This window comes from Bemisia tabaci, chromosome 2, assembly GCF_918797505.1.
Source record: "Bemisia tabaci chromosome 2, PGI_BMITA_v3".
Taxonomy (NCBI): domain Eukaryota; kingdom Metazoa; phylum Arthropoda; class Insecta; order Hemiptera; family Aleyrodidae; genus Bemisia; species Bemisia tabaci.
In genome coordinates, this window is record NC_092794.1 from 23,375,033 (window position 1) to 23,387,159 (window position 12,127).

Genomic DNA, 12,127 nt, shown 5'->3' on the forward strand with positions numbered 1-12,127 from the left:
GATAAAATAAAAATAATAAAAATAATATTGGTAGATAAAAAATTGTACCATCACGTCCCCAAGGGGTTTCATCCCCTGGCGTTAACTCTGGGCGTTCTCCGTGCGTCCATCACGTTTACCGGTCGATTTTACCGGTGATAAAATCGCTAGGATCATCAACATATGAGCGATTATCGCCTCAGTCGCCACGGTGGTAGGCCAACACTTTTCCATTAGGCTATGGCCGCAACATGATTCCCAAGTGCGAATTGCCTCTATGTAGATGGATCGGCGCTTCGCAACCTTACAACTTTTTACATTGCGTTGACTGACACCGAGTTTTCATTGGATTTTTTTTTTTTTTTTTTATTTTCCCTCCTCTGTACTTTATGAAATACGTACTGTACTTTATGAAATACGGTTGGTAAAATGAGGTTCTACTGGTAATCTCATCATTCTGTCTTTGTAAAATTACCAAGAATAGTGAGATGGCAAAGATATCGATGGACCTTGGTAAAAACGCCGATATTTTTTATCGCCTGTGGTAGAATTACAGAGATAAAATGGTAAATTAAGTTACCGGGAATTGATTACGAATAAAAGTGGTATTCTTACCTGGAAAAATCAGTAAAAATACCGGTCTGCCTTTCTAACATTACCAATGATTGATAAAAAAAAGAGATGGTAAAGTTACCAACGGACCTTGGTAAAAACGGCAGCGGCGGCGGCATAGAAACATGTTTCATAAGCGTCATTCATGCGTTAGTAGGCGTTGATGAAAAATTGCAATTTATTGCAATTTTATCTCTATAAAATTGCGTTCGATAAAATCGCGATTTTATTGCAATTTATCGCGATTTTTCTCCCGATAATATTGCGATGATTCGCCGTCGATAAAATCGCGATTTTTTTTATCCGATAATATTGCAATAAATCGCGACGTCGATAAAATCGCGATATATTCTCCGATTAAATCGCAATTTATGGCGATCACTACTACTCGGGAATTGCAGCAGCAAATCCAAAAATTGTTACGCATCACCGCCACTCTTTAATTTAAATATCAAACCGACCTGTGGCCTTTTATCAAGGTTAATATAAATACATCCCGTTTTATTAATGACAAACCTATTATATTTCGTTTATATTATATTATATTCTATCCTATTTGCTTTCCATCCATTTTATTTTATCCCATATAAACCGTTTCAAACTGATTATTCACCTTTTTTTAAAACTCCAACCTTAATTGAAGTAAGTTTTTAGCTAAATTGAAGATGATCTTTTGAATGAATAAACACTTAACAGAACTTCAGCAGTATTAATATTAATACAATTTACGAGAATAATGTAAATTAAAAAAAATTAAGTGATATTTTCATAACGAATTGACAGAATATACGAGGGGGTTGGGCCGCGGAGCGGCCAGGGGGCGGAGCCCTCTAGTTTCATTTAAAAAAGTTTAGACGAATTTTGAAGAAAACTCGGTTTTGAAAATTTTGCACTTACGTCTCTCTTCGCTATCACGGCAGATATAGTTACGTTCATTGTGAGAGAAACAAAGTTTAATGTGTTTTTAAAAATCCTGGGAGGCCTTGGTGAAAAACGTGAGTTAAATCGGTTGCGGGCGGTCGAGGAGTGGGCTGGAATGGCGAGGGGTTGAGACTTACCTATGACTGTAAGGTTGACTTTTGAGTTTCGGGTTTGAGCAAACTTGAAATCGACGCGGCAGCGGTAGACGCCGGCGTCGGACTCGCGGATGTGGTCGACCTGGAGGGCGGCCGGGACCCGCTCGGCTAAAAAATGGGCTCGCCGAGAGAACACCGTCTCGTCCGACCACCGCACCGCCTTCGAAAACTCCGAGCCTCGAGCGTCCATGCTGCAACACAAACCAACAAAACCGTCATTACAATCCCCACACAGGGTATCCGTTCGTTTGAATCTTAGGTGGATCCAAGGGGGCGGGCGTAACCCCCCTCCCCCCCGGTTCGCTGAAAAAAGAGGAAGAAACAAGCGGGAAAGCTCTAATATGTTCGTATTAAAGAAGAACTCTGCTGCACTGGAAAAAAGCACATTGTATCTAGAGTCCAGACTCTTGAAAACATTGAGGGTGGTTTCACGATAACTGGAATAGTTTTGTCGCCGTAACAGACAACACATTTTTCGGTCATATTTTTAGTAGAAATGATGATCACTCAAATTTTTTTGCATTAATCTTCAGAGGGTTGCGCATTATATCGCTTTCTGTTGATTTATTGCTCTACTCCTCAATTAATATTAGGTAAATTCCAAAAATGTGCTGTCTGTTACGCGGTAAAAAGTCAGCGTAACAGACAGCACGTTTTCGGCCTTTTCGATATTAAAATTGAAAAGTAGAGCGATAAATCTTTGAAAAATGTTATAACACGTAACCCTGTGTAGATGAATGCAAAAAAAATTCGAGTGATTATCATTACTACTAAAAATATGACCGAAAAATGTGTTGCCTGTTACGGCGACAAAACTATTCCAGTTACCGTGAAACCACCCTTGACAAGAAAACATACTCTTGATTCAATTGGGTTTTTGCTTGAATCAAAACGAAATCCGCTTAAATTAAGATGCTTGGTCCTTGATTTAAGCTAGATTCTGATTGAATCAAGAGTACTTTTTCTTGTCGATGTTTTTAAGAGTCTGGACTATAGATCCAATGTGTTTTTTCCCCAGTGTGTTGCCATGTGCAAGGAAGATAACAGATTGCATAATTAATAATTGAATTGTTAAAAAATGTCGACGGCGTAAGTCCACAATCGCATATCTCGTTTGCGGTTTCTAAAAATATCCGCCTCCATGGAATGGATGGGGCCATGAATTTTTGGACCACCGCTAATATTTTGTGCCGTAGTTCTTGATTTACTTTGCAAGGAAAGCTCCGCACTCTTAATATAAAGGACGCCTGTCATTCTTAAAACGTTGGAGCGCCTTCAATTTCGTATTGTACTGTGCAACACTTCCGTTGCGAAATAGTTGCCTGAAGTGCCGTGGCACGCGCGGCGGGGCGGGCGAGGGCGCCTACAAACCTAACTAGGATACTTCACGCATTGCGCAATGCATGAAGTATCCCAGTTAGGTTTGCAGGCGCCAGTGCGTATGTCGCGCTGACAGCACGCCGCTCATCTGTATTTGGCTGTAATATTGAAACTCGCGGAGTCGGCGTTTTTCAACTCATGATTTTGAAGTGTTTGCACACTCAGCATGAATTATTTTCTTTTAAATTGATGAAAAAATAAATTGTATTAAAGGAAAACATAATGTGTGTTTTGTAAATATTGAGGTGGCTCCTTGTCAAATTCAATGATTTCCAGCACTTTAATTATTTTTTTTTTTACATTTTGTGCTTTTACTGTGGTGCAGCATGGTGAACGCGCAACCAAACGCTCAAAATTGGACGTATTTGACTCTAAAAGATCGACGTAAAACTGGGTTAAAACTATGAAGATTGCGTTCTCCCTGGTTTTTGCCCTCTTTTATTCATTTTTGTATGGTTCCTTTCACCACAACTATGGCTCATCGAGATTATTCGATGACATCGCTTGGGAAAAGGTCACTTCTCTTGTTGACTTTATCGGCCATACTTTAATTATGAAATTTTTTTGTAAAACTTTTTCTTACCGATTTTTCTTAGGACTTGTCGATTGTACACTACAGCTGTTTCGGGTTTTCACCCATCGTCAGGTGATTTAAAATATAAAAACTAAAATTTTTTACGGTACGTTTTCGCGATCGCGTGTTGTTCGATGTCCGCGTCCGCGTTCGCGTTTGTGGCGAGACTGATAACCCTGGCATTCTTCCTCACTCCCTGTTATCACGTAGTAGTCCATCAAGGTGGGAGGGGTAATCACTGTTGTTATGGTACTCTCTGTCTGAGAATTAAGGATGGCTTTGGTCTTAAATCTATCTATTTCGAGTTGTTCACAAACGTTCATTTTTTTGCCCTTTTTGCATTTTCTCATCACCTTTACTTCACATTTTTCAAGAGGATGTTTTGAATCAATTAGATGGTCAGACAGAGATGAGTGGCCGTATTTCTTGTTTTTGGCATGGTTTAGATGTTCTTTGGTCCTTGTTTTAATACTTCTGCCCGTTTGTCCTATATATAGAGAGCCACATTCACATGTTATTCTGTAGATACCACTCTGTTCTAAGCTGTCTTGGTTCTCATTTATTTTGCCAGTATTTATGAGAAAGCCACCTAGATTTTTGTCGTTGTTGAAGGTCACGTTATATTCACTTTTTACAAGTTGTGTTATAGACTGGGATAATTTTTCTACGTATGGGATTGATATCCATTTTTTATTTCTATCAGGTACTATGTTGTACAGTCTCTGGTCTATGCGTTTTGACTTTTTCTTCATTAGGATTTTCAGGATGTCTTCCTTCTTGTATCCATTATTAATTGCAATTTCTAATATGGTGTTCAGTTCTTTATTGTAATCTTGTTTTGACAGAGGAATGTTGATAAGTCTATTAAGGAAACTGTGGAATCCTGCCATCTTCTGTTGCCAACTATGGTATGAGTTTTCTGGTATTATTGCATCAGTGTAGCAAGGTTTGCGGTATATGCTGAATTTAAGTTTGTTGTTCTTGATTTGAATGGTTAAATCGAGGTAGTTCAACTTCTTGCCACCAAACTCTAGTTTAAACTTGATTTTTGGGTGTAAGTTATTGAGCTCCTTCACAAACTGTTCAGCTTCTCTCTCAGAACCTAACCATATGCCAAAGGAGTCGTCTACCAGTCTGAAATATTTGAAAATTCTGTTTCTCCATTTCTCTAACGTGACTATTTTATGGTCTATATCATCCATAAATACTTCAGCCATCAGGGGGGAGATGGGCGCCCCCATAGGCAGTCCTTCTTTCAGTTTGAAGGTTGTTTGGTTGTATTCAAAATAGTTATTAGTGGTGGTATACTGGAGGAGTTTACAGAATTCTGATATTTCTTTTCTGGAAAACTTTGAGTGTGTCTCTAGGATGTTTTTAGTTTGTAGCACGGCTGTGCCCCCGTCTACATTATTGAATAGGTTCTCTACATCTAAGGATATTAATTTTGCATTGTTAGGCAGGCGTACTTTCTTGAGCTTTTCTGTTAATTCTGTTGAATTTTTTATTGAGTATTCTGCCTTCCATTGGGTGTGTTTCTTAAACAGTGAGATTAAAAATTTTTCTAATTTATAAGTGACTGATCCTTTGGTTGAGACTACTGGTCTTATGGGTACGTCTCTAATGTCCATAGATTCTGAGGCTTTGTGTATTTTGACATAACCCTTAAGGACGGGGATTCTAGGGTTCATCTCAATCAATAATTTAGGGTGTTCAGTAAGTTCTTTACAACTATCAACTAGTTTTCTAAAATGATTATTTTGGGTTGGGACAGGGTTCTTTTTGCATTCCTCAATTTCATTGTTATCTAAAAAGTCCTTCACTTTTTGATTGTATTCACACTCTTTCAAGATTACTAAAGAGTTGCATTTGTCTGCTTTGCTGACTATTAAATTATCATTTTTGATCTTTGTTTTTATAGTTTTTATGGTTTGTATTACATTTCTACCACTTAAGCTGTCTCCAATGGTTTCTTGGAGGTAGGTCTCGACTTTGTGGCTCACATTATAGATGGTTGATTTACTATTTACCTTGCTGTTGACATCTATCATAAGATCAATCAGTCTATCTTCAACTTTCTTAGGGGGGGGGCAGTACTTTATGCCTTGGTTAAGGAGTTCTAATTCTCTGTCTGTGAATATTGTGTCCGTAAGGTTGACAATTTTTGGGCCAAAGGAACTACATTTCTGCTTTTTATTTTTACTTAGTAATTTTTCGAATTTATTATCTTGTTTCAATTTTTTCTTGAATGCTATTCAATAATGTAGACGGGGGCACAGCCGTGCTACAAACTAAAAACATCCTAGAGACACACTCAAAGTTTTCCAGAAAAGAAATATCAGAATTCTGTAAACTCCTCCAGTATACCACCACTAATAACTATTTTGAATACAACCAAACAACCTTCAAACTGAAAGAAGGACTGCCTATGGGGGCGCCCATCTCCCCCCTGATGGCTGAAGTATTTATGGATGATATAGACCATAAAATAGTCACGTTAGAGAAATGGAGAAACAGAATTTTCAAATATTTCAGACTGGTAGACGACTCCTTTGGCATATGGTTAGGTTCTGAGAGAGAAGCTGAACAGTTTGTGAAGGAGCTCAATAACTTACACCCAAAAATCAAGTTTAAACTAGAGTTTGGTGGCAAGAAGTTGAACTACCTCGATTTAACCATTCAAATCAAGAACAACAAACTTAAATTCAGCATATACCGCAAACCTTGCTACACTGATGCAATAATACCAGAAAACTCATACCATAGTTGGCAACAGAAGATGGCAGGATTCCACAGTTTCCTTAATAGACTTATCAACATTCCTCTGTCAAAACAAGATTACAATAAAGAACTGAACACCATATTAGAAATTGCAATTAATAATGGATACAAGAAGGAAGACATCCTGAAAATCCTAATGAAGAAAAAGTCAAAACGCATAGACCAGAGACTGTACAACATAGTACCTGATAGAAATAAAAAATGGATATCAATCCCATACGTAGAAAAATTATCCCAGTCTATAACACAACTTGTAAAAAGTGAATATAACGTGACCTTCAACAACGACAAAAATCTAGGTGGCTTTCTCATAAATACTGGCAAAATAAATGAGAACCAAGACAGCTTAGAACAGAGTGGTATCTACAGAATAACATGTGAATGTGGCTCTCTATATATAGGACAAACGGGCAGAAGTATTAAAACAAGGACCAAAGAACATCTAAACCATGCCAAAAACAAGAAATACGGCCACTCATCTCTGTCTGACCATCTAATTGATTCAAAACATCCTCTTGAAAAATGTGAAGTAAAGGTGATGAGAAAATGCAAAAAGGGCAAAAAAATGAACGTTTGTGAACAACTCGAAATAGATAGATTTAAGACCAAAGCCATCCTTAATTCTCAGACAGAGAGTACCATAACAACAGTGATTACCCCTCCCACCTTGATGGACTACTACGTGATAACAGGGAGTGAGGAAGAATGCCAGGGTTATCAGTCTCGCCACAAACGCGAACGCGGACGCGGACATCGAACAACACGCGATCGCGAAAACGTACCGTAAAAAATTTTAGTTTTTATATTTTAAATCACCTGACGATGGGTGAAAACCCGAAACAGCTGTAGTGTACAATCGACAAGTCCTAAGAAAAATCGGTAAGAAAAAGTTTTACAAAAAAATTTCATGGGAAAAGGTTTTACAAATGTTTGCCATACGTTTTAAAAATGTATATTTTTTTAAAATGAAGTGATATTTTCATTTAAAAATAAAATGAAATGTATTTACAAGGTGTATTTATATCGACAATTTTAAGGATAGAAAAGAAACCTAATACTCACCGATGACAACTTAAAAAGATGAATCAAAGGAAGTGTGTAACATTTTATTTAAAAAATAAGATCTACATTGAAACATGTCGGATACTTTTTCAAACTAAAAAATTGTTAAATCAGCAATACATTTTTTTCAGAGTAATCGCGTTTCTAAGTTCCCCGGAGAGGATGAGCATCGTTTGGATTGAAGAGCTCGCAGGTTCATTATTGTAATATTGCTCATTAGAGAACACGTGATTTGGATCACATTTTACAATGAGCAACCACTATCTCTGGCTCTTCCGTAAAAGCACCTTTCTGCATACGGAAACGAATGGGATATATGTTGTCTCTAATATGAGTCAGAAATAGTAGTTTGATTTTTAATGGCGTTAACAATCCATACAGATTCTTCCGATTTTCGAAACAGTGATCGTAAAATTTTCTTTGTTACTGAAATAAATTTCGACACATGGGAAAGATCCCTCCATCGGGGAAATTCCTAAAAAAAACCCCAAACTTATCCAGTATCTTTCGGTGTTGAAAAACCCATGATAGTTCCAATTCATCCTAGTTTACACTCTCGTTAAATACGCATTAACATTCCATAAAAATTGTCCAGAATTTCGAAAAATACGCGTAAAATTTTCTTTTCAACTAAAATGATTTTCGACACCAATGGGAAAGATCCCTCGGTCGGGAAAATTCCTATAAAAAACCTGAGACTTTTCCTGCAGTTTCTTTTAGCGTTAAAAAATCCATGATAGTTCCAATTTATCCTAATTTACACTCGCGTTACATACGCATTAACATTCCATAAAAATTGTTCAGATTTTCGAATAAATACTCGTAAAATTTTCTTTCGACTAAAATGAATTTCGACACCAACGGGAAAGATCCCTCGATCAGGGAAATTCCTAAAAAATCCCTGAAACTTTTCCGGTTTTTCTCGACGTTGAAAAATCCACGATAGTTCCCGTTCATCCTGGTCGCGGGATATCCCGATATACATTTCCTTGGGCTCGCAACGGGACGAGCATTTCTTTGATGAGAACGAACCCGTGGTGGGGGGGGGGGGGGAGGACGAACAAAAGCCGTGATTTGAGAGAGAGCAAACTCGGATTGATCCACCGCGCCGAGGGAGGGAACGGGGGGAGGGGGTCCGTAGGGGTACGAACCAAGGGGGATTTCTTTCACTCAGCATCGAGTTTCGGACGCTACAAAGGTAGTAATTTGTGTTGGAATGAAAAGCAGTGGGAGGAACTTATTGTGCTGCGCTAATTGAAGCCTCATCTCTATCAACTGTCGATGAAAACACCTCATCATTCCAACTACATTTCTCCCCCTCCCTCTCTCGCCACAGTTGCTGTTCCCGAGAAGGGTGGGGCGAGGTGCCGGATTCCCCTTCGATTCGCGGTTTGCCTGGAAACTTGCCAGAAATCGTCGACGAGTTTTTCCGCGAAAACTGTAAGCATTCCGGAGAAACATTAGTTAGCGAGGCCTGAAATTCGGCGCTGTGACGTGTTAGATTCATTATCAAGAGAACACCGTTTTCAGGGCGATATCTTGTTGCGCTGAGTATAGGTACTTGTTGCGTAAGGAATAGAACACTCACGTAATGGACCACTAAGGTACGAGGTTAAGCATTCTGAAATATGTTTCCTGACCAAAATTTCACGTAGATCACTATTTGTCTGTCTTGAAATTGAATGGTATGGATTCGATCGAAATGAATGGTGAAAACGTCAATCGATCGACGTGAACTAATTGATAGCGACTCTATCGACAAATTATTAAAAAAGCGGTGTTAGTTCGATCCTTTTGCTCCCTGCTCAATTGTGCTCTATGATGGACCACTGGACAAGGTACGGAGTTAAGCATTCTAATACCTATTTCTTTACCAAAATTTAACGTAGAACAAGATTCATGCTACGATAATTACTGAAATTAACTCCAAACCAAAATATTCACTATTTCTTGACGCGTGAATTCAAATCTCCCGCTCACGAAAACAAAATGGTCTACATGCGTCAGATCGGAAACTAAATGTTACCGCGGCAGTCTTTGCGATGCAAAAATATGGCAATCTCTATCTTGATAATTTAGCACAGCTATAGCAAATTGTTTACAGTTTGAACAATACAGGGTGGGAAATGAACAATGTTTGATTGAGAGGCCTGCCGAAACCGTTGTAGTGCGCGATCTGACTCACGCGGAGTATTGTGTGTTTCTTCTGACCGGGCAATTCAAATTTCCCGTGACCAATTTAAAATTAAAACGTTAATTGTATCTTAGTTAAGAGTTTATCTCAGTAATTTTTGACGCACGAATCGTGCTCTACAAGAAATTCTGGGTAAGACATATGTATCAGAATGTTTTTATTTGGACATATTTCTACCAAACAGACCTATGTGGAGGTGAGAAATATGGGGTTTGCTCTAGAAATCTGCATAGGAAACAATGTAAAAGTGGGCGTGGTTCCTTTTGAAGAATTGGAAAAGCGGAATATTGCATTCTATCAAACAGATCAATGTGTCAACTGGATGCGGAACTCATGATCCGCAGGCATGGCAAGAAAGCGTTGTGGACAGGGCTCATGAGTTACAGCGCCCCGACGATGATCCCCGGCTCGGGCGTGGTCTTCTTCATTGCCGCTGACGTCACTGGCGCTTTATTATTCTCATTCACTCGCCACGCAAGAGAACTAACGAGCACACCCCATATTTCTCACTTCCACATAGGTCTGTTTGGTAGAAATACGTCCATTTGTACCTTGTCTTGTGGTCCATTTAAACTTAACGCTGTGAAAAAGGACGTATGTTTCTCGGCTTGGCTCTTTACGGTAACATTTGTCTGTGCTACCTAATTTAATGTGAATTCATTATTTATTTGATAATTAGGTTTAAGCCTCTTTATCCAATTACGAACTACCCGCGCTAGAAAAATACCTAACTTTTAGGAGGAAAAATGAAGAAGAGAGAGAGGATTGATAAACCAATGGTTTCCGATCTATTGTAAATTCGACAATGTTTGTCCTAGAAACAAAATGCAAAATCTAGAATTTTTGACGACTTTTCTTCGAAACTATATTTTTTGAACTGTAAATGTCAAACTGCCATAACTCCAAATCAGTTTGACATTTTGGAAGTTTTTGTGAGCATATAAGTTCTTGTGGAACACTTCTCAGTGCTGTAGTTTCAACGATCGAATTCTAAGTTCTCATCGGTTGTGTTTCGCTGTATTTTTAAGCCTTCGGGTGCCTAGACATTAAATTATGGTGAAGATACTCCGATAAAAATGAGTATTCGAGGAGTCGGAGAGATTATGTCTAAATGGCTCAATTTTGAGTTGATACGGACGGTTAGACATCGGTAAATACACCCGAATTAATGTATTTTTTATTATTAAAGAGGTGCGTATCCATTAAGTTAGGGCGGATCTCTAGGAAATCCGTGGAGAATGAGTATCCGAGAAATCGGAGGAGTTAAAGAAATGACGGAACGAAGGGAATTAATCCCGAGGAAATGATTTTTCCCGATCCCGAGGCAGCGACATGGATGCAATTTGTCGGCCGGAATGTTCCGGGGGTGGCGCCTCGGCTCGTTGCGGGACACATTCGCTCAACTTTCGATTTTTTCCTCCCTCTTTTAATGGATTCGGGTATTTTTGGAAGTTTTCAAAGGGAATAAAAATATTCAACTGGCGAGAGCGTAACGACGTTATTGTGGAGCGGCGCGGCCGGGCCTTCAAAGTTTCCTGGTGCCGCGGAGGTCGGCCGACCGCGTGCTGCGTGTGGGATTACATCGTCGTCCCTCTGACGTAAGCACGTATCTCCACTATCACGTGAGCCCTGAAAAACATGGAGTTATGCGGATATCAGGGCTCATCTAAAAATGTAGTTACGTCCTACCAGAAGAGCAACTCCATCATCGAGCCGACGACACTCATTTTACATCCTTCGCTTTTTCCGCTTCTTCGTCGCCAGGCCCCGTTCTGTAGATCATCCCCTCATTTCCTTCTCTCTTCGTGGGCCGCTTTTCCGTTGCTCTTTCATGTTTGTGAAATTCTTCTCCTACTTCTCGTTTGTTTCTCCTTTCAATCGCTTAATCATCTTCTTCACTTCCACCTTCTACTTATTTCATCTTTACTTTTCAACTTCCTATTCTATTCTCGCCTATTCTATCGTCTTTGGCATCTACTTGTTTTATCTACAGCTCCTGCATCTACATTTTCTGCTTCATCTTGATTATTTTCCTCTTTTTTATCTTTCACTAGTCTTCTCTCTTCCCATCACTGTCTTTACTCCTCCTCATCATTTTCTTCTGCCTCCTAATATCCTTACTTCCTCTTTATCGTCTTATTTGTCCTGTTCTTCTACTCTTCCCCTTCTTCTTCGTCCTGTTTTTCGTATTTTCATAATTTTCTGTTCTCCGTCATTTCCAATATCGTCCACTTCTTCATTTCCTTCGTTTCATTTTAATCATCACCGTTATAAAACTAATCTTCATCGTCATTCATTCATCCTCAACTCAATTACTTTTACGGATGCTTCATCCTTTATATCCTATTCTTCTTCGTCCTTTTCTGCAACGGTATCTTCAACTCCTTTTCCTCAACTTATACCTTCTTCTTCGTATTATTAATTAAATATTCCCTTCGCCTGATTTTTTTTTATCGTGGTTATCTCTTTCAT

The 12,127-nt window shown here is 38.9% G+C and overlaps 1 protein-coding gene across 3 annotated transcripts in view; it reads right to left on the reverse strand.

Annotated features, from left to right (window-relative positions):
• Positions 1-12,127, reverse strand: part of LOC109043697 (nephrin) — a 407,037-nt gene that overhangs the window by 205,927 nt on the left and 188,983 nt on the right. For all 3 annotated transcript variants that reach the window (XM_072296973.1, XM_072296974.1, XM_072296975.1), the window contains exon 3: positions 1,650-1,858. In XM_072296973.1, the coding sequence (XP_072153074.1) occupies positions 1,650-1,858 (209 nt within the window). The remainder of the gene's footprint in view (positions 1-1,649; positions 1,859-12,127) is intronic.